A 23,514-nucleotide genomic window follows, 5' to 3' on the forward strand; every position below is an offset into this window, starting at 1 on the left:
GTGTTCGACTTAGCCCCGCCACTAAGTTGGGTATAACAAACCATTTAAAAGTTTTTGACTTAAAATTTAAGAATATAAACTAATATATTTATTAGCCCTAAACTTCATATTATTTACACCTATTTAGTTACACTAAAGTTCAAATAGAATTATATCCTTATTAAAATTCCAATAATGGATCATGTTCCAAAGCATGAAACATGAGGGGATGGACAGTGGGGTGCGCTATTTGGGAGCCCATCCGGATTTGAGTCTACCACGTATCACGTTCTAACTAATAACCCTTTACCATAATGATCTTACACCACACATGCGGATCTTACTTTTATGGATCTTGATGGATACCAGTCTTATGGTGAGATGTGTGGTATTGAATCAAGTTGATAGAAGATAAAAAATTTAGAACGTATTTTGTTGATAGAAGATCTCAACTCTCGAAATTTGGCTTGAACCGGTCGGTCCCAAGACGGATGAAGTGGACCCAAGTTGCACTCCCGGTCGAGTTTGAAGTTAATCGGTTAAATCCCCACTATAACAAGCTCGATATCCAGTTATCCATTCAATTATCTGACAAGAAAAAAAGAAACGGACAAATACGGATACATACGATGCAGAATTCTGAATTCCAACCCCCCCAACCACTAAGTACTAACCCTCTCCTTCAATGCAGCCGTGCGGTAGTGCCTTTGCTCTCTATGCCCAAAAGAAGACAAACTGACGAAGGAGTGGCATCCACTTGATTATTGCACGTTTGGAGGGCATTTTTGCAAGCTCAACCCTATAAGAGCGGTGCTCGGTCGGTCTCTCTCTGTGCTTGTTAGTTTTGCGCCCTTGCGCCACAGGGGAAAACAGAATCCAGTGAAGTTTTGAGGCCTCCGGCAGTCTTCCGGTTCGATTACTTCACCCACCTCAAAGCCATGGATTTGTGCGGAGGGATCAGATCAAGAAGGGTAGCATTAAAAGCTATTGTCACACAGAAAACAGGAGGAGGAGGAGGAACAGAGATGTCGTACGGCGTGACAACGGACGAGCAACCGCTAAGTCCAGCCGCCCGTATTTTTCGCGAGCCTAACTTTAACTGCTACATCATTGCGATCATGGGCTGCAAGACAAAAATTGATCCCGACGTTATCAAGGCTGGTTTGGAGACTACCCTGCTGAAGCACCCTCGTTTCTCCAGTATTCAGGTACGCTCTCTGTAAACTTGCTCTTCTTTCTTCTTATGACAAATTAATCAAACACTCTCCGCCTTCCTTCGTTCGGACTTTGGATTGGAGTTCCGTTTTCTTTTATCATCTTCCATTTTCTTTTTTCAAATTCTCTAATCTTTTGCTTGAATCAATTGATGGTACATTATAGATAAAATAATTTACTACAGCCCTCCCCCAAAAAGAAAAAAAAAAAAAAAGAAATGTAGCCGTCCTCCATTTATTTGTTTATTTGTTTCACTTCACTTATTGGGATGGCACTTGGTAGCTGGCAGTAGAGACTAGTGACCAATCAAACTAATGGAAAAAAGCATCAAACTAGGCAGCCTGTGATTTTTTCTTTTCTTTTATACTTGGATGCGGACTTTGTCAAAGAAATCCCTGGTTAACCAGAAAAATGAGCAAAGGAGCTGCTTCCATCGAAGACTGGAATAACAGCTTTTTCTTTTTCACCGTCTTGTTCTTGTTGTTTTTCTTACATGTCTTCTGGTCTCTGCAACTTTCCTTTCCATCGTCTGCCATGGCTCCAAGTTTCCTAAATGTTAAAACGTGTCTCTTAGGCGACTTCAGTAATTCAGTTCAGAGATCAGAATCAATAAATATATAATAAAAGGGTGATGGGGAATCACTTGCAGTACGACCGTCCGCAATACCTATCCGATAGTTGGTCCTCGCGATTCACACAAAAAAAAAACGACGGATTTTCTCCAAACATTTTCCTGTCGAAACTGATGGGGTCTCAGAAACCACAGTATAGCCAAGCCACAGCACAGTTGAGTTGTGGACTTCTGGTCCTTTTTGGTAATAAAAACAATAAATACAGCTATAGTCCCTAATTCATTAATCCAACGATTTCTGCAAATTGTTTTTCTTGTGTCAATTTTGGGGACACTTTATTACTATTGCTCCCGGTTTGCCACTTTGCCTTTCGAGATAAATGCAAATCTCTATATTCCAAAGGCATCGACGTTCAACAGCTTCCCGTCAATGCCATCATACACAGTTGTGATTTGAGAAAATTTATTTTTATAAATTAAAAAGGAATGAATTAATATCGATTTTTAATGAAAAATACGCTTTTTTAATGAAGAAGATTTCTTCTAATAAAAACCTAACCTACCTAACTCCACATTTTTTTTATTTTTCCCAAAATGAGGTAAACATTTTAATTGGTATTTTGAAAAACTATTTGTAGTGTAAATGTTAAATCAGTATAATTAAATGCTTTGGTCCATATTTGTGGGTGTAATTTTGATAAAAATGATTAAATATTTATAATCACACTTCCCGTTTGTCTATAACTTTAAACCGATGGGTGTACAATTTCACTGGTATGTTTTTACTCTTTTTACTTTTACACCACAATCAAATGCATAGGAATGGCGATGGGGCGGGGGTTCACGGCGGGATCACATTCTTCGTCCCCGCCCCCATTTTAAAATTAACCTTATTCTCGTCTTCGATTCCCCATCGGAGATAAAAGTCAGGTCCCCGTGCCATATAAATGCATGTTAGTTTTAAAACTTTATTGTACCTAAAACATCTTTTCTCATTCAATTGAAAAGACACCATGGCATGGTATATTAATGAAATGACTTGGACATTTGCACATGCAAGATGGGGAGAGAGAAAATGATATTAATATATTTTTTTTAAAGAAAATAAATTTTATTTTTATTTTTTGAAATAACAGTTTCTAGAGAAGACGTAAGGGTAAATTTCTTAAATTACCCTTATGATTACCACTAATTTCAAACAATTGACTAGCTTTCCGTTACATGTGACATCACCTGATTGATGCATACCCTTTTTCATCTCTGTTCCTAAAAATACCCTTTGATCTTTGTTCCTAAAATGCCATTCCTAAAACCGCTCGCCTCCATCTTCGGGTCTTCGTTTCAATCTCATTTCTATAATAGCAAAAGTTTTATCTGGAGGGTATGAGTGGATGTCTTAAACATGACACAATGAATACAACAAACAAGCCAAGGTTGAGCGAATTTTGATGGTGAATGAAATTTTTTCTTCAGACTAGCCCCATCTGAGCTAGCAATGTTAATATTTGACATTTTCCAAATTTGTTTAGAGATTGGGCAATCAAAGAAAATATGATGGATGTTTTCCGTGGAACCACACCAACTACAATCACCATCAATGTTGAGACTTCTACTTCTAAGGAATTCCTTTGCTGGAAGTCTGTTATTTAAGGAGAGATACATAAACACATTTATTTTTGGAGGACTTTTAAGGTTCCAATTCAGGGGGTTAGCACGAGGGCAACTCACTCCACATCTTAACTTGTAAGACAATTTCAAGGAGAAGTTCCCACTTGGGTTCAATTACTACACTGTATTATCCTCCCTATTGTCCATAGGAATAAAAATTGATTTGATTTTATTCCAAATTTGAAGAGGGACCACACTTCGAATCTTATTCTCCTTCCACACTTCTCTTTCTTTATCAATAAAATCACTTACAAGATCATTTTCAAGAGAATCCTGAGAAGGGTTTCTATAATCTAATAAGCTGAATCCTCCAACCAAGTTATCTGTCCAAAACTTGATAGAATCCCCGTTACCAACAGCTCATTTGAGACCCAATTTTAGAATCTCACTGACACTAAAAATGCCTCTCCAAGCCCAAGAGGATCCATTCCTTTTCTTAGCTTCCCACAAACTTTCCTTATTTAAATATTTCCCTCTAACAATTTTCACCTACAAATTATCTGCTTCAGTAATAATCTTCCAACCTAGCTTAGCAAGGCTTGCTTCACTAAACCACCTAAGATTCCTTAACCCTAAGCCACCCCAGTTTTTAGTAGTACAAACTCTTCTGCGATTAATTAAATGAAAAGGCTTTTTACCCCTTGAGTTATTCCAAAGAAAATTTCTTTGGGCTTTTTCAATCTCCTCAATATTATTGTTGGGGAGCCTAAAGGACCTCATAATGAATTGAGGCATCATAGAGGTTGCAAAATTTAGAAGGGTAAGCCTCCTAGCAAAGGATATGACATCTTTTTTCCATCCAACTAGTCTTTTACTCACAATGTCATTCACAAATCAAAAGGTGTTTCTTGTGACCCTTGAACTAATAATTGGAGCTCCTAAATAAAAATTTGATTCAGGCTAAATGGGGATCTTTAGAATTCCAGCAAATATTTTCTGAAATTTATTAGGAATATTCTTAAAAAGTTGAATTGTTGACTTGTTGAAATTTGGGCTTTGACATGAAGCCCTAGAAAACTTAAAAAGATTTTCTTTAATCCTCAGGCCTGTAGTAATTGTGAATTCAGCAAAGATAATACAATCATTTCACAAATTGGAGAATAGGAATTTTAGAGCAACCCTTAACAGCTCCACACCCAGTAGGGTTTACATTAGTCTCCACTTCTTTCCCTAGCATTCTAGATAGTGCCTCAACACACAAGACAAAAATATAAGGGGAAAGAGGATGACACTGTCTTATACCTCTAAAAGTTAGAGGTGAAACTTCTAGAGGGAGCCCCCATTTATCAAAATGTGATAGGAAACTGTTTTGATGCATTCCGTTTAACTTAACGGGTAAAGTAATGATTATATTAATATCAAATTGAAATTACATCAAGGCCCCATGGCAAAACACTTGTATATACACAATTTGTTAGTAGGATACTAACCAAAAAAAAATTAAAAAGAAAAAAAAGTGCCCTATCAAAAGATTTGTTGTATTCCAAACTTTAAAATCCCTATCTATCGATAGCCAAGAACATATATTTCCTTTGATTCCCCAATGATGACACCTTTTGACTCTCCAATGATTGTTAGTGCTTCCAAAACACAACCTGATACGATCAACAGATCCTCATCTATAATCGATTCTCTCAGCAAAACAAACCCATCAAAATTCATTCACTTACTCACCCTTCACCTAACCTAATGGCCATTTCAATAACTTCAAGAGTAAAAATGTCGAGAGAGTTTGAGATATGCTTGGGGTTTGATTTCTTTTGCTTTTGAACTTTGTGGAGAGAGAAAGAGAGTGTGAGCTTTTAAAGTTTGTGGAGAGAGAGATTACAGGCTGAGAGAGGGAGGCAATGTGCGCCGCTGGTGGACGGTTGTGCAAGACAGAGAGAGATGGAAATCTCTTTGGCGTTGGCCATAGAAGAAAGAGAAAAGAAGCCCGATTTTTATTTCCTTATTCTTCTTCCTTTCTTCTTCGTCAACTTTGTCCCTCTTTCTGCAGAAAGGAAGCTTCATCGCTACGAAAATCTCATCTGGTCGTTGACGTCCTCTTCAGTCTTGGGTTGCGATGTAGATGCCCAGTTCTGAGTATCTATCTCTCAGATGTAAGTATCTACTAGATATCAGATTTGGTTTTCTTGCAGATCTAAGATATTCGAACCTTTTGGAACTACTCGGAGATCTCCAACCTCTCTCCGTCGATCTTGGGAAGCTTGCCTTCTCCTCTGTTGGTTTTTTCTTCTCACCATCGCACTGTCACCCGAAAATTGCAGTGATAAATGTCATCGGCAAAGGCGATGGTGCTCCGTCTCTATTCTCACGTGTAAATTGAACTTAAGGGAAAAACAAACATTTCAGCCTTTTCTTCAATATTTAACGATAATTAGTAATTTTCAGAAAAAGTAAGAGTAGCATTTAGTAATTTTTTTTGGACAAATACAATTAATGGTGACATCAGCAGATTTATCATCTGATAGATGATATTGGGAGATGTTTTCAATACACGGCCTGGATGTTTTCTGGAATTACTATTGTGAGATGTTTTCAATACACGGCCTGGATGTGCTATGGGACGTTGTGGCTTGTGAAGGGCTGATTTGGTCTCAGCCAAAAACTTTTCCATATCAGATTTATCAAAAAAAAAAAAAAAAAAACTTTTCTATATCAATATCTATCAATAGGTATTTCTAAGAAATCTAAAATCTCTTGATGATTTTATCCAGATCAGATTGGCGCCCTACATGTACTATATCTTTGCGCTTTAAAGTATCTCTTGTACTTGTAATGGGAGTTATTTTCAATAGATGTCTGGGAAGGACTGTGGGGCGTGCTCGTTGGGGTGTCGATCCGAACTCGATTTTATCCTTGTCCGTAATATTCTCTAATCAGCCAATAAAATGGAGCCTTGAAGAGGCTGATGTATACAACTCAAAATAAATAATTGATTAACGGTCAATTTGGATTATCTGAAATTTTCACCAAACATACCTTAAAGTTTATCTATATAGGTCTTAACCTCAAAAGTTAGTTAAACGGTTGCATTTCAGCCATGCAAACAAGAATGGCTTAGCTGAACTGATAGTTTCTTTACGGTCTGTGCCTCTGTGGAGACCAATCATTTTGCTCCACACAAGCAATACTTGTTGAATGATTGTTAACCATATATAAGGTGTCGGTCGTAATGAGTGGTCCTACACATATAACGTAAACGTATAAAAAAAATGTACACATATATTGTATTGGCAATTTGAAATTTGATGATGATGACATTACTATATGCCCAATTTTTTATATTTTTATGTATAAAATTAATTATTATTTATTATGTTTATTTATTTTTTGTTTAATATAATGAATGTTTATAATATTAGAGATGTGTTTATTATTTTTTTTTTTTTTTGCAAAACTGATGTATTATTTTGATAATTTTTTTTTTGTACTTTATTTTATTTTTATTTTTATTATTTGATTATGATATCATGGATTGACTTATTTGACCTAGATGATCCAATGGCTTAACCATGGGGGTGTTCAAATTCTGATGATAAACTGAAAATCGAACCAACTGAAAACTGAACTAGTGTTTAGTTAATTCGGGTATCGGTTTGGTTGAGGTTTTCAACCGAACCTAACTAAAAACTGAACTAGTGTTTTATTTAATTAAGTATATCAAGTATTTAATGTTCTATTTAATACTTTATACATATTAATTATTATATTTTCCAATGACCTATTTGGCAATTCCCTATTGGGCGTTGGGTCGATTCTAACTTTTAATTAATAATAGTTAATTAAAATCAAAACTAATTATTACTTGTTCATTAATTTTTTGTGAATAATGGTCAATTTGGTAATTCCCCATTAGCAATGGGCTTTGGGCCATTCTAACTTTTAATTAAGAACACTTAGTAATCGTTCATTAATTGTTAAATGCTGACCATATTTATGTGGAATTAGGTTCCAACTAAACTCAAAATCGAACCAAACCAAATTGAATTTAGTTAGGATCAGTTGGTTTGGTTGGAGAAAATGGTCAAACCAAATAACCAGTTAGGTCATTGTCTAACCGAACCGAACTGACTAATTTTACTCCCCTACTTAACCACCACATGATTAGAAGAACATTTTCATTTTTAGGTTAATTAAGAAAACATGGTTTTTATATTTTTTAAAAAGTATTGATAATAATCTAATTACTATAATTTATTGGTGAAAAAACACCTTAAATATAAGCTTAAATAATAAATAACATGGGTCAAATACTCTAAATATAGCACATTGTAAGAGGGAATTGAATGAAGTGAAAATTAATAGTTATGATTTCAATTTTTAAGAGGGATTAAACTTAAAAATAGGAGTATTTTAGTAAAAGAAATTTCACAAGCTTGTTCATAATTTTAATATAGTATAGATAGATATAGATGTGTTAGATTTTTTCACAACTTTTTATATTTCTATATATATAAAACAATCCTTATACTTATTTTTGTTTAATATGATTAATATACAATATTGTAGATGTGTCATGTGTCCAAATGTTTTTTTTTAAATCTATGTATCATTTCATTTTTGTATTTTAATATTTTTTAAATTTTATTATTTAATTATGATATCGAAGGTTGGCACATTTGACCAAAAAATTGAATTGTTGACCCACTATCAAATAGGAAAACAATTTCATTTTTAGTTGATTTTATATTATGCATTTCATTTCATTCAGTAAAAACAATTCTTATTCATCACACTTGTTTTTCTTTAATATTTTTTACCTCATTTTACAACTTTTTATTATTTATATCTACTTTATATATATATTATATATATTTATATAATACTATATAAATTATAATTATATAATAATATATGGTATATAATATTATTAATAAAATAAATATATTTTTTAATTTTATTATACTAATTTATTTAATTATTGTACATATAAGCAATTTTATACACAAAATTCATATAAAATTAAAATTTTAAGTTTTTTGTCAATTTTTTTAAATAAATAACTTTGGCCCGATGCACGGGCTCGACTTGGCCCAAGGGTTGGCCCACGGGCCAGCTTGGCCCGTGGCACGACACAGGCCCACACAGGCCGTGCCAGGCCATCCCCCAAATTTTCACTTAGGAGGGTGGCACGGCCCATGACGGCCCGCGAACCACCCATGGACTGTGTTGTGCCAGCTCGGCACGGCTAAGTTCAATCTTGTAATGTCCAACCCAAACCCAACCTGCACTGAAAATTGATGTATTTGGATTGGGAGCAAACTCAAGTTGGTCGATCAATCCACACTAAGTTTTAATATAAATATATGCATACATGTATGGATGTATGCATTATATATATATATATATGTGTGTGCATGTGCACATGATTAGATTGAGCTTTGGTTTGAATAATGTTGGGTTGGTTTTAGGCACTTCAATCGAAATTGAGACCAAGAAAGATTACGACGAGACGAGAAATAAAAGTAGTGAAGCTTCTAAAGTAGATATGATGGTGCGATAGAAATTAAGAGAAAAAAAAATTGGTGGAAGGAGTGGTAAAAAAGTATCCAACCAATATCTTGAAATTTTGAAGAATAATAGAGGGTAAAATCAACCACAGAAAGGTAATATTGGGATATAAAAAAATTCTATGCATAATGTGATGTTACATGTAAACGGATTGTGATAGAACATTAACTAACACTGTGGAGAATTTTATCATTTGTCAGAAAACTTGGAATACCTTAAAACCATTTCTAAGCAATAATGATAATATCTTAAATATAAAATTTGATGAGAGGGAATTGAATAAAAAAAAATACAAATTATATATAGTGGATATTTACTTGTATTTTTCTTGTAGACCATAAAGTTAAATTTGGAGGGTGGCTATTATTGCATAGATTATTGCATAGCGTGCTTACACTATTATTGCATAGATTAAGAAGTAAAGTGATTAGCGTAAGACAATAAATAATCAATAAACAGGATGAAAACAACACACGGGGAAGGACGAGATATTTTACCAAATTTCACGTATTATTGACAGAAAATTATGTTATTTCTCTAAAAATAAAATCTGATTATGAGTGGAACAAAGTCAATTATGTCAGAAGATTTCAACTATTCTAATGTTATCCCCCGCAATAGTCGATGAGAGAGGACCCCTAATCTGCTCATATGTCATAAGCCATTATATGTCCGATAGAACTGTTTTGGCAATCGTAACTACCACCTTACTAGTTCCATTATGTAAACTCTGAAGTCTGGACATGATTGAATTTGGAGGGTGGCTATTTTTGACTCACTAAGCTTACAAACAGAAGCCCCCCAGAGAAAAAAAAAGTTTCTTTTAGCAAATCTGAAAAAAAAAAAAAAAAAAATTGAAGCATGCTTAATTAGTTACGTTATTTCTTGAAAAAAAAAAGCAGGTGGCCAGCCAGGGCAAAAGTGGGGAGATGAATTGGGTTCGAACCAAGGTGGATCTGGAGAACCACGTTATTGTTCCAGAGCTGGACCCAAACATGGAGTCGCCCGACCAGTTCCTAGAAGATTATGTCTCCGATCTTACCAGAACTGCTATCGACATGTCAAAGCCGCTTTGGGAACTCCATCTCCTCAACGTGAAAACCTCCGAGGCGGAGGCAGTGGGCGTTTTTCGGATCCACCACTCCCTTGGCGATGGCATGTCCCTCATATCTCTGCTGCTTGCGTGCACCCGTAAGAGCTCCGATGGAGGAGCATTACCGACGATTCCGGTACAGAAAAGAGCGGCTACAGGGACCTCCGGCTCGTGGTTCCTGTGGGTCCTCTCTTCGGTATTGGCTGTTTTGCGCTTGCTCTGGAATTCTACGGTGGATATCTTCAAGTTCTTGGCGACGTCGGTGTTTATCAAAGACACGGATACGCCTCTTAAAGGTGGACGCGGCGTGGGATTCACTCGCAAGCGATTCGTGCATCGGACTGTGAGTCTTGATGATATCAAGTTGGTGAAGAATGAGTTGAAAATGGTAAGGCAGCACCCACCTGAGCTGAGCATTGTTAATTGTTTGCTGGGAGGGACGGAGCCACGATTCTTCATTTGGCTAGGGCCACCGCCTCACTTCTCACGCTCTCAGCCTTTGCACCTCTGGCTCCGCCCCTAGTTGATCTGTTTAGTTGTTTTACGCAACGTTTTAAAAAACGACCCGGAAACGGAATCGTTCTGGCTGGTTTCTGGGTCGATGGTCCAACTGTCCGGTTCTAACGGATGACCATTCTGACAGCAAATTAAGAATAATTAAAAAATAAAAAAGCGGTCAAAACTGTTGAATGGGTTGACGGATTGATGGTTCAACTGCCTGGGTCAATGATTTGTTGACTTTTTCAACGGTTTTTGACCAGATTCTAGGTTTGTGGTAAAACGAAATCGGTTGCCTGGACGGTTCCCGAACCAAATGGTCCGACCGTCTGGGTCAACAGTGGTTCAAAAACATTGGTTTTACTTTTACGTATTGATTTGAAATGACTGTAACGCCAAAAATTAGCTATTCACATTCGAGCAAGGTTTTTAAAATTGGATCAGACATGAAACCGTTTGAGGACCGGTTCAAGCATCGGATGATCTGACTGTTCAGTTTGAATGGATAGGGATAGCCCATTTTGACTTAAAAGCATAAATAAAATAAAAAAACGGTCAAAAATCATTATCCAGGTTGACAATTTGATTGCTCGGGTCAATTAGCCGGATTGGTTCTTGACCAGTTTTAGGGTGAAACAGAATTGGTTACCTAACCAATTCTTGGGACAACTGGTCCGACCATCCAGTCTGGTCCGATTTTCAAACCATGCATTGGAGTACTCTTTAACTAAAGCCGTGAATCACAGCCTAGATGTTTTGATGCAGTCCCACCTCGAACATGGATCAACCTGGATGTTGGTTCTGGTTCTGTGGTATTGTCCTGACTAATAATTAGGTTAGAATTGGTTCTTGTTGTTCTGAATTGATTTACACCCAATCGATTATATAGTTAATAATATATGAGGCTGCATTTGTTTTTGATGTACTTTCAATGTTGATAGGTTTAGTATTAGTGAACCGTTGGAACTTTTTTAAAGTGTGATAATCGATGTAAATAACACATCAATAAAATTGAAGTAGTATATTTATATTGATCGTCCATCTAAAACTCAACTGATGGGGTGTGTGAAAATATGGACCGGGGGTGGAACTTTACACCGGTGTTCATATTTACACCGAAAACAAATGCAAACAAATGCGAATTGATGGTGGAGTTTTACATCAATTCACATTTACTACCATCAATTCACATTTACACTACAAATAAATGCAGCTTAAAGGTCTCTTGGTTCTTTTCTCATCATCATCATCATTATCCATGCCTTGTCCCCCAATTATATGGAATTGACTACATGAATTCTGTTTTGCCTGTGACAGGATCTGCTCCTCACAAATGGGCGCCTCACACATACATCTCCTCACAGATGTTCCCAATGCATGATAGGATGTGCGTGTGAGGCACCGGTGAGGCGCCAGTTGTGAGGAGCAGATCCCGTCTCGTTTTGCTAATCTATTTTATTTAAAGTCATATCGCCTAAATTATTTTTTACTACTACACGTCCTTTTTGGCCTACCCCGGGTTAGGAATGGTAATGGGGCAAGTATGGGATTGGGTCAATACTTCCCATCCACGGCCACAAGCCCTGTTGGGGATAAAAATGACCTTCCATCCTCGATCCTTGCCAAAGATGGATTCCCCATTGGGGATCTGAATCCTCAAAATTTTTAAATTAAAAGCTTTTTTTTTAGAAAATAGATATACTTAAAATGAGGGAATTTAATAAGGGATTTTTTAAATATAAAATTATTTTAATTATATTTTGGTATATATATGATATAAATAATATCATAATGTATATATTTAATATATATAATAAAGGTTGGGGGTGGGGCGGGGAATGGAACTCACTCCCCATCCTTGGTCGAGTGTCACTATCAATCCCCATCCCCATCCCCAACCCAAAGCCAAGTACTTAGTGGGGATAGGGAAAACTGACATCCCTACCTGGTCTCTTCTAGTCCCTTCAATTTATAACAAATCGCCTCTTCTATTTGAAGTTAGTGGTGGTTTTCTATGTACATGACCAAACCACCTTAATTTGCCTTCTCTTATTTTATCACCTATTAGAGCTATTCATGAATTATTGCAGATGACTTCCTTCCTAATCATACATTTTCTAATTTTTTCACTCATCCATCTTCTTGTTTCTTGATTGTCCTACACTATACTCCATGGCCTTACATTATTTTTGTTGGTTTTCTTATAATTTTTCTTATTATTTTTATTTAAAAGGATAAATTTTATAAATTGCATATAAATAATTTTAATTAAAAATACTTATTTGATCAATATAATCATTTTTTTAAATTATATTATGAAAAATAAAGTTTAAATTGTTATTATCATAGGTAATTATACATCTCAACTATAATAAGATCGAATTGGGTCCGACATAATGGTTCCGATTAATAAATGAGATGGTTGTGGGTCTGTCACACTGAATTGATTCAATTGATTAATAATTGGTTGGGGAGTAAAGCTTCCTCTCTTGAATCAGGCCGGACCCATTTACACCTCTAAATAAAATAAAAACAGTAAGTTGGTAACCTCTTCAGCAGGTAAGATGGGTCAACATTTTAATAGTCATTTGAAATTTGATTATCATCAACATCCTTATTAAGTTCGTGTAATACAAGCTCAATTCAATTGGTCGGGGAAGGATAGAGCCGCTCTGGGTAGTCTGTCAAAGCTTTAACTAACGTATCTTCAAGACACTGAAATAAAGTTCGTGTAACTTTTTTTTTGTTTTAGGTAAACAAAGTTCTTGTAATACAACCATACAGGCTCACATGGGCGGCGTTTCAAACAGATCAAATCATTTAAATGTCCGATTGAATGTTGACCCGAGCAAGTATTTTTAACCGGGTCATGATGGGTAAAAAACATGGACCCGGACCCGGATGGATAATAAACAATGTTGTCATTGTTGGATTATCCTAATACGCGATCACGAGTGTTTGGTGAAAAATCATTTGTTTCGGGCAGTATGGTTGTTTTCAAAATGATGTGATGGATCAAGATAAATTAGAAAGGAATTTGGGCTTTTTGAATAAGTGTTTTTTTTAGAAACATTTATTTCTCAAATACAAATAAATGATTCTTAATGTGATCCGGGTCCAAAATAAATGGTTAAATACTTATTTGAATAAACACTGAAAAACAAACATTCCCAAACTTAGCCTAAGATATAAGGACAATACCTATGGACCTGTCTTGGGTGACAAACTGACAATGGACATTTGGCCCCCGTCTACTCTCTCCTAGGCTTATTGGGCTGGGCTACTGGGCTTGGGCCAGTTAAATTGTCGTTGGTCCACGCTGAACTGATGCATCCATTTTTTTATCTATTTTGGGTAATAGAAACACCTTACAAAATACAATCCATGTTAAGAAGCTTCGTAGCCCATGATTGTCATAGTGTATCACCTCTCCTTGCCTATCTATGCATGGAATTGTTCAGTTCTGTTTCCTCTTAAAAGTTTATAATTTCTCATATTTGTGGACCAACTTTGCAGACCGTAAACGATGTTGTGCTAGGGGTAACACAAGGAGGACTTTCTCGCTATCTCAACCGGAGATATGGTCAGTTCCTCTTTCCATTTTGATCTTTATATTTCATGCAGACGTTTTGGTGTCCATAGCTTTGATAAATTTAGCCAACCCTTCTTGCCAGAAGGTAAATGTGGTACTCATCATCGTCATCTACGCATTTTAAGTGTCGGTTTAGTTCACACTTCACAGTTGGAATGGGATTCAGAATGATATACCTGTAGTCTATTTGGTCCAGACAGGAAGGGAATAAAAATTGGAATAAGCTAGAATGGAATTTCATTCCCAAAGAAGGGGGAGGGAATAGCCATTCCCTCCTTCGAATGGGGGAATGCCATTCCACAAGGAATGGGAATGGGATTCCGAATCCATCGAACCAAACGGTTAGCCTATTCTGATTCCTATTCCACACCCCTATTCCCGCGAAGCAACTGAACCCTAAGTTCTAATGTGAATTTTCTGTTTGGTTGAGACTGTTTTGAGTCAAAACAGTAATAAAATGTTTTTTTTTCCAAGAAACATAAATCAGGGGGTGTTGGGGGCATCAACTATCCATTTGGAAAAAAAAAAAAACAGTCAAATGACCATCAAATACCCATAAATTCTACCTCCAAAGCAAAGATTATTTTTTATTGGTTCTATGCTTCTAGAACCATTAGATATGCATCCAAATGTTAATATATGTGTAATAAGGAGCCAATCATCAGAAAACATTTATTTTTAAATTTGACCATCGAAATATTGAAGTAATGATTCCAATACTAAACACAATATTTCCGAAAACAATTATTCAATGCCTAGTCAGCATAAGTACCAACCAATCAAGTTAGCATTTTGACATGAAAGTCCATTACATCTCTAAATGTTTGAGCCTGAAGTGGCAACGATACCAAACACGACCTTAGGGGGGAATGCTAATGTTACTCAAGCAGATTCAATGACTTGGTAAAGTCTTGGGATTTTAAGAGGTGGGAAAGTTGCTCAATGGGATTCACGTTGACCAGGGAAAGTTTATTTTCCTGTGTATCACTTACTTGGGTAAGTGACACCCATCTCCTACATAGATAAATTAACTTTTCCATATTGGGAAATTGCCAACACTTAGATGGGACAAAAATGCCCATTTAATACTGGAATTTTTATGGCTAAAATGGCCATTTTATTTATCTGGAAAATAAAAGAACATGGGTAAATGCACTTACCTGGGAAACATTTACTTGAATAAATAACTTACCGAAAAGTGAACAGGCCTAAGGCTCAGTTTGGGGAGAGTGAAAATACAAATATGTACAGTGCAAATGCAAGGTTTAAAAATACTATATACAAAGTTTTGCGGTGAACATATTTGTTATGTCTGTGCAATTCTATGTCTAAGGACCAAGGTGGTGTTAAGCTTGTAATGAACTAATGTTGCAAAAAAGTTCAAAACTCAAACAATTATATATGAAATGATTTTTTTAATACTTTGACCAAGGTGCATTTATTCCTTTTTTTAAAGCATATGATTTTGATACTTTGACCAAGTTGGTCAGTTGGACCATTTAATATAGGAGTATAGGACTGCAAATGGATGAAATCAAATAGTATATCTAAATGTGGCATTTGTTTATGTTCGAATTTGCATCGGATGTTATCCATGGGTATGCAATTTGGATTGCAATTGAAAATTGAATGGTTTAAATAAGTTAAACTCAAAATGATTAAAAATAACTTGAAAATATGAAAATTTAGTAAAAACACAACATTCAAACTAACCTTAGCAATATAGATAAAATATAAAACTTATATATATATAAATCAAATCAAACTGGATTATATCAGATGACAAAGGGGTTGATTGGACCCAATTATAAACAGATCAAATTTGGGCAATTGAATCCGTTTGCTGCCCTTTTTAATGTGCTTTCTTTCCTTTCTTTTCCTTTCTTTCGGTAATGGGCTACACAACAAGGGTATCCCTCCCCCAAATCCGCAAACCCCGTCCCTGACAAGGAAGGACTCAATCCCAGGTCTCTGCTACAACAAGCCAAAGACTTTACCAGCAGGCTAGTTGGCACTTTCAGTAGTCTGTACGCTGTTGACTTGGTACTAGGCTTCCCATGTGACACAACCACAACGGTTAAATGCACCCCTGCATCTAATGAGCCCTCTTGTTGGCTGTTAAGTATTAGCTTTTGAATAAATCACATACCCCTTTTATACTTAGCCCGACAGTTTTTTTTTTTTTTTTAATTCTTTTGGTCGTTGTAGTTTGAGATGCCATTACATTGCCATTGATATGTCAAGGGTGAATAAGCAAGTACCAAATTGTTCATTGGTAGATTCTGTGGATTGATAGTTTCGTAAGCAACAATTAAAAAAAATTGCATGTATTTCAGCCAAAACATATTAGAAAGTGCAAATTTTATAAAACAGAATTTGATATCTGTGCTTCTCCCCTCTACCCAGTATTCCAATGGTTCAACAGAATCAGATTTTGCCTTATACATTGTTTTTTTAGCTCTTAGTCTCATTGGAAGATTCTTACATCTAACAGGTGAGAGTAAAATGGATGAGGAAGCAACAGGGAAGAGAAATAATCTTCCAAAACATATCCGCCTGAGAGCAGCTCTTCTTGTTAACATAAGACCATCTACAGGGATCCAGGTAACTCTATGTTTCTTCTCACATGAACTTTTAAAGGAAGAACCATCAACTTTTGACTATTTTCTTCTGTTGAGTATTAAAAATATGAACCATACTTAAAGTCTGTTGCATTAATGCACTTGCTGCATTGAGTTTCCTAACCATAGTTCTACTGAACTGGTAACTGGATCTGAATCCTGTAATAAAGAGACATCTTTGTGATATATTCAATAACTAGGCTCTAGCTGACATGATGGATAACAAGAGTGAAGCTAAGTGGGGCAATTGGCTTGGCTACGTTCTCCTCCCCTTCAAGATTGCCTTACATGATGATCCATTAGATTATGTCCGTGAAGCAAAAGCCACGATCGATCGAAAGAAGATCTCTCTTGAATCAATGTTCACATTCGTTTGTGCCACAATAATCGTCAAATCCATTGGCCAGAAGGTATTAACATCTCTATTCCTGTCTTCAATTTTTCTTGGAGATTTTTGGAGAAAAGGATGTCATATGTATCCATTATTAGCATCTTATAAACAATGATTTTTTTCTCCATGTGTTATAGGTAGCTGCTCTTCTATGCCACAGAATTCTGTCAAACACAACAATGTCCTACTCAAATGTTGTTGGGCCAGTAGAAGAAATCAGTTTTTGTGGGCATCCAATTGTTTACCTTGCTCCCAGTGTTTATGGACACCCACATGTAAGTCTTTTCCTTCAAGAACCTTTTTGTGCCTGCCTTATTCAATAAGTATTGATCATCTGTTTATCAGTATGAGATGGACTAGTTCATTATGCGTTTCAATAATACACTGTCCATTTCAAGTAAGCACTGGGGATTGAGTTTTCTGACTTTGTGGACCTCAATTGCAATTTAGAATTAGTATTGGACCTCAATAATACACTGTCCATCTCAAGATTGTATGTTGACTAAAATCTAATACCTAAATGTTAATAAATATGCAGGCCCTCACCATTCATTTCCAAAGTTACATGGACAAAATGACTATTGTTCTAGCTGTTGATCAAGATGTGATTCCTGATCCTCAGAGGCTCTTGGGTGATCTTGAAGAATCTCTCAAGCTCATTAAAAATGTTGTCATGTCAAGACGTTGAGACATATACCCACAGATTTACACATATGCACATGTCTCTTTGTACTTCAACAGGCCAAGTGACAGTCACCGTTTTCATGCTCATTATTGTGCTTGCAGCTCCAGGCTTGTTTTCCCTTATCATTGATAGATTAGTTTAGTAGTGACACGCGGTGTTGGATCATGCTTAGGCTGCATTTGGCATTCCTTATTTTAAGGACTTATCTCCTTTTTGCAGTTAAAAACTCAGTGTTCATAGGGACATTTTAACTGCAAAAAGGAGATTAAGTCCTTAAAATAAGGGATGCCCAAATGCAGCCTTAGTATCTTAGCCTAACATGAAACCATGCTTGGGGAATTTACCAGATCAAAATGCCATCTGATCCAGCTGAAGCAAATGAATCAACAGAACAACTAAAGAGCTAATAGCTCTGCCTCCAGGTTCTCTGATACCTTTTACTCTACAGAACAAAACCATAATTAGAGTGAATTATACAGCTAAACATAATCATCCTATATCAATCACAGTTAATTTTAAATCAATCGGTGGTAAGGTATAGGTTATTTCATTGCAGTACTGACATTCTTCTCTGGTGAAGTCCTTGTAATAATATGGTCTGTCAATAGATTTAATGACAGATCCAGGACCCATTGTAATGTCTTCTTTTTGGGAAATCAATGGATTGGGGCTAAGACTGTTGGTTATGCGATGATTTCCTTTCACAACCCAGCTGTTGTCTCCAATTATGGGTTTCCTATTGTAACTATAATTAGAATGAGTCTTGTAACATTATAGAATGACAAAATCCACAGCCTTGTGATCAAGGGCTTCTTAGGTTTTGAGAGAGAGGAAAGGAAGAATGCATCTAAATTGGTCTAGGGTTGGTTTTGGGATAAAACCACAGGAAAACTTTTGTTTTCATAGTGAAGAGCAATGTTCATCTCTTGATAACAGTTTTTTTCCAGGTGGTCGGACTTTGAACCAATCACAAAAATTGGTTGTTAAATGTTGGCTTGACCTGAACCGGAATTTGTGGTTGGATGACTGGTCCGGTCGATCAGGTCAACTATGGATTAAAGACACTGATACAAATTAAATCCCACACATTTTAATTAAACCAACTTGTATAAGATCTGAAAGAGATGGGAAGAAGTAACTTGGCATAGGTTTAGTTTTAGATCCCAAAATGTAGATAAATGACTTATTATTTGAGGGATTGTCCATATTTTTATCATTTAAAGATTATTAAGGCCCCATAAGAGAGCATGGAGCTGCTTAATTAGATGAACATAGGTACATAAATCTGATACCTAGATGCCTAGACCTTCTTTAATCAGTTATTAAACCTTCAATTAGGCATTAGGTTTGATAAGGGTGTCCGTGTCAAACGTGTTGACAGAGTCCTGAAACCATATTAGCCGTTGGAATTGCAGTCCTGAGACGGGAAGAAAAAGCCTTCTGGAAAAAAAAAAAATCAAAATTTTCCTCCCCCACCCCCACCACTCAATCCACCAGACAGTTATGAATGCAGTAGAAAGAAATGTATGGCATTCCCTTGTTTTCGTTTCACAGAAGGGATTCAGTTATAATGTAATGGGGAAGCCTAGCCAAATATTAAAACATCGTCTCTTCAAACTTGTACCTCTCTAGCGCTGCTTCTCTTACAATATCCACAGGTTAAACAATAAAGAAGCGCGCATTCGTATACATAAGCATAAACATAAACATACATAGGATTCAATTCAATCTCAATAAAAGGAAAAACAAAAAAAAAAACGACAGACAATGGCGAAGTCCATGGTGAGCGGTGGGATGATGACTGTGTTAGCTTTGCTTGTATCGACCAGTCTCTTAATTCCGGCCATCGCCGAAGAACATGGAAACGAAGGGGTCATCCAACTGCGGATCGGGGGGCACGAAGAACCCCCGAACCAGGAAGAACAAGAACCCAGAAACAAACACCACTTCCTTGAACCCGACGACATCGTTCTCTCGGCCTTGGTTCAGTCTACCCTTCCAAAACATGTAGAGTCGGGTCGATCTGAGCGGGGAGAGTTCCTCTGGGCTCACAACCGTGTGCGGGCATACATGAAGGAACCTCTGTTTACGTGGGACAAGAAGCTGGCGCGGTTCGCACGTAGATTTGCAGCTGAGCGCGTCAAGGATTGCCTTATGATTCACTCCAATAATACTGAATTGGGCGAGAACATCTTCTGGGGTGGCACCGCCGTGTGGACAGCCGTGGATGTGGTGCGTTACTGGGTGAACGAGTGCATGAACTACGACTCCGTTACCAACCAGTGCCACGAAGGCAGCCTGTGCGGCCACTACACCCAAATTGTGTGGAGGAACAGCACGCAACTGGGCTGCGCCCTTCGTCATTGCGATAATGGTGGTATGTTCGCTATTTGTAACTATTACCCTTCAGGCAATTTTGTTGGCGAGAGCCCCTTCTGTTGAAAAAACAAAACAAAAGCCACCTCAACTGTCACCACTCATCCAAATCATCTCTCCCTCTCATCAGCTTCGACCAGTTGATTCCATGGAGCTATCACCCTTGTTTTTTTTTTTTTTGTGGTCAATGTCGTTATTGAGATTTAATCCTATATATATATATCCATGATATATTGCTTTGTTTATGTTAATTTCATATGTATATGTATATCCATTTAATTATTATCCATTTCTCTCTATTCCTCTCTATCTCTCTGTGTATATTTTCCTACTACGTACACATGGAGCTATCACCAGATTAGGTTTTAATTTGTATGTTTTCCTGACATTTGAGTATAATGTGATACAATATATATAGACCCCATTTTAGTTGTAACAAATTCTTTGGAATGCAACTTCCCTTCCCAATCCAGTTAGTTCATTTTTTTTTGGTATTTAACACAGCACGTTAATAATTATTGGAGGTAAGTGGTAATAGCGGGATTTGAATCCATACCCACTAGGACTACTCAGTTAATGTACCAATTAGTCACCACCCAGTTAGTATATTTTATGTTAATTTAGTGATCTTTTGCAGAGTATGAATTTGAGGGTTTATTTTGAAGATTTGGATGATGGATTATGAAGAAAGAATTAAAATATAGATATCGTATTCATATTGATGCATTCATATGCACATGGATAAATTGATACTAATGAATTTTAAAGTTGTTTTAAAGCTCTGGAATGATAAATTTCTATTCTAATGTCAATAGAATAAAGGGCAATTTTTTTCAAATAACCTTAATGTTTAGAAATTGATTAATTCTGACAATTGTCACCAACCTTACAATCCTAATGAAAATGATGAAATATTAATTTTACCCTTCAATTAAATCCTATCTCAAAAGAATATATCCGCTGCAGCCTTCCAAGAGGAGAAACTCCAATACCTGCCACGGTTATCACTGCAACCTCTGACCGCTGAACCAGAATGAAAATTCTCGAGCAGAAATGGCAGCTGCTTGACCTAGGTGAAGAAAAAAAACCATAAATTGAAAAGAGAAAGAAACACGTGCATCTCATCTTTGACAACAAGATTGAGAATGACGAGAAGAAAGGCTTCGTTGCATTCAATAGACTCAGATCTTAACCTGGAAATGAGTGGTTCAATTGTGCCCAATAACTACTGTCAGTACCTCTGAGACGTCTTGGTGAGGCGCTGGATTTCTCTAGCCGCTTGAATTCTGGAAACTCAGATCTCAACATGGAAATGAGTGGTTCAATCGTAACCGAGAACTGTTGTCAGTACCTCTGAGACATCTTGGTGAGGCATCGGATTTCTCTAGCCGCCTGAATTCTGGAAACTTAAGATCTCAGCATGGAAACGAGTGGTTCAATTGCGCCCGAGAACTGTTGCCGGTACCTCTGAGAGACTGAGACGTCTTGGTGAGGCGTCGGATTTCTCTAAACGCCTAAATTCTGGAAACCGGGTCATCGGATTGGATGAGTTCAATTGTCTGGCTGACGATGGCCGATGTTCTGATGGTGTTTGCATGCATTGAAGCTGCTACTGGGATCGTCACTTGGAGAACTGGCTTTCCAACTCCATGACCTATATTACGAGAGAGAGAGAGATCAAAAGTAGAGCTAGGGCTTAGTCTAGGCTAAGACCTTCATTGTCATGGACTTTTGATCTCGATCTGGGAAGAAACCTCCATTGTCGTGGACTTTGATCTTGATCTGGGAAGAATTGCTTGAAGCTTCTGGAAATTTCAATTATGGTGATTCTTAGTTCGGAAATGTTTCTTTCTTTCCCTTCTTTAGATTCAAGTTTGTTGGAATTTTTGAGATTATTAAAGAGATCTTCTCTGAATTGCAAACACAAAGCTCTCCCTTTGGCATTCTACGGGACAGAGCCAGGAATTTTTTATAAGGGCGCCAAAACAAACTTATGGATGGGTGATAGGGGGCCAACCACGGGGTGAAAAGTGAAGAAAATGAACAAATTTACATATAAAAATGTATTGAGTGTACAAATTTCTGGATCATAGGGGGCCATGGCTCCCCTGGGTCCCCCTAGCTCCACCTTCTGAGAGCCGGGATATCTTAGAGAATGAAAATGGCGTTCCCATTCTTTATCTACAGATTCCAAAACCCCAACTTCAAGTTTAGGGTTTTTAGTGTCGTTGCTTTCTTCAGTAGTCTCAGAATCGTTGCAAGCAACCACAAAAGTGGTTCGGGAATCCTATTTTATATCAAAATAAGAAGGCAATTGATCGGAACTACCAATAGCAAAACCGGTGACTACCATTACCATCTCTGGTTTCGTCTTCATCCTTGTCCTGTTGTTGGTGGCTATCAATAGCAGAACTGGTCTATAGGAAAATGCCGGTGACTACCAATATCTAAGGTTTGTCTCCGTCCCAAACAGAAAAAGGCATTTTCAACTATTACATGTGAATGGGTTAGACGATAAGACAAGTTTTAGACAACTGTCAAAAAAGAGATACTTTAATACAATATAGGAATAGAGTTAATTAATTTCTCAAACCTTAGTAATATTAGAAGAATTTTGACAAAATAAAATGAATAACTCTTTTGTATCTCATGTTGATACTCATTGATATTTGTTGTGAAGCTTTCTTCTCTCACACTCATTCCTATTGAAAGGGTAGAGACGTAGAGTAGGTAGAGGGGCTTTTGTATGTAACCCACCCAACGAAAGAACGGGAGATGCCCGAAATCTATCTCCACCTCAGTAGCTTTTACTTTTTGTGAAAAGAAAAAGGGGGAAAGGGATCATGCCACAGCTTACAACAAATTACAGCTGCATGGAACTTGACAATAGGAAACAATATAAGCATATCAAAGAAAATAAATGAAAAGAGAAGGCAAATTAAAGAGAATAAAGAAAAAGAGAAAATGGAAAGAGAATTTTGATTTTCTTGTATTGATCAGGAAGAAAATGAGAGAAAATAAAAGAAAAGGAAACGAAACAAAAATAAGGCTTTTCTTTTAGAAGAGAATGAGACCTGTTTTGCTTCCTCTCTGTCCAATATTTTCCTTTGCTCTCCCCACCTTTCAAGCTAAAAAAGCCCCCCCCCCCCCCCCCAAAAAAAAAAAAAAAAAAGAAAGAAAGAAAGAAGCAAAGAGAAAACTCACATTCCTTTTTTTTTTTTTTTTTTGTTTCTGTAATGTCCCTTGTCACTTTATATTTGTTTTCTATTACTTGGAATTTCATGTTTACCAACTAATGGCTGATGGATGGT

At 36.7% G+C, this 23,514-nt stretch overlaps 2 protein-coding genes and 1 long non-coding RNA gene across 3 annotated transcripts; 2 read left to right on the top strand and 1 right to left on the bottom strand.

Moving 5' to 3' along the window:
- The first annotated feature begins 588 nt into the window (after positions 1-588).
- On the top strand, positions 589-17,933 carry LOC148864448 (wax ester synthase/diacylglycerol acyltransferase 11-like). The gene is made up of 7 exons (XM_088974283.1): positions 589-1,187; positions 9,850-10,428; positions 14,055-14,121; positions 16,625-16,734; positions 16,952-17,161; positions 17,280-17,417; positions 17,681-17,933. The coding sequence occupies exons 1-7, from the start codon at positions 918-920 to the stop codon at positions 17,828-17,830; spliced, it is 1,524 nt and encodes a 507-aa protein (XP_088830409.1). The 5' UTR covers positions 589-917; the 3' UTR covers positions 17,831-17,933.
- A 1,049-nt stretch (positions 17,934-18,982) lies between these two features.
- LOC148864449 (pathogenesis-related protein PRB1-3-like) lies at positions 18,983-22,131 on the top strand. Its single transcript, XM_088974284.1, has 2 exons — positions 18,983-20,204; positions 21,170-22,131. The coding sequence occupies exons 1-2, from the start codon at positions 19,595-19,597 to the stop codon at positions 21,238-21,240; spliced, it is 681 nt and encodes a 226-aa protein (XP_088830410.1). The 5' UTR covers positions 18,983-19,594; the 3' UTR covers positions 21,241-22,131.
- LOC148864450 (uncharacterized) lies at positions 20,998-22,724 on the bottom strand. Its single transcript, XR_016108906.1, has 2 exons — positions 21,397-22,724; positions 20,998-21,272 (listed from the first exon to the last, which is right to left on the bottom strand). It is a non-coding gene; the product is annotated as an uncharacterized LOC148864450 (long non-coding RNA).
- Between the last annotated feature and the right edge of the window lie 790 nt (positions 22,725-23,514).

Source organism: Nelumbo lutea, chromosome 3, assembly GCF_056320005.1.
Source record: "Nelumbo lutea isolate HS-2025 chromosome 3, American lotus-T2T, whole genome shotgun sequence".
NCBI lineage: Eukaryota > Viridiplantae > Streptophyta > Magnoliopsida > Proteales > Nelumbonaceae > Nelumbo > Nelumbo lutea.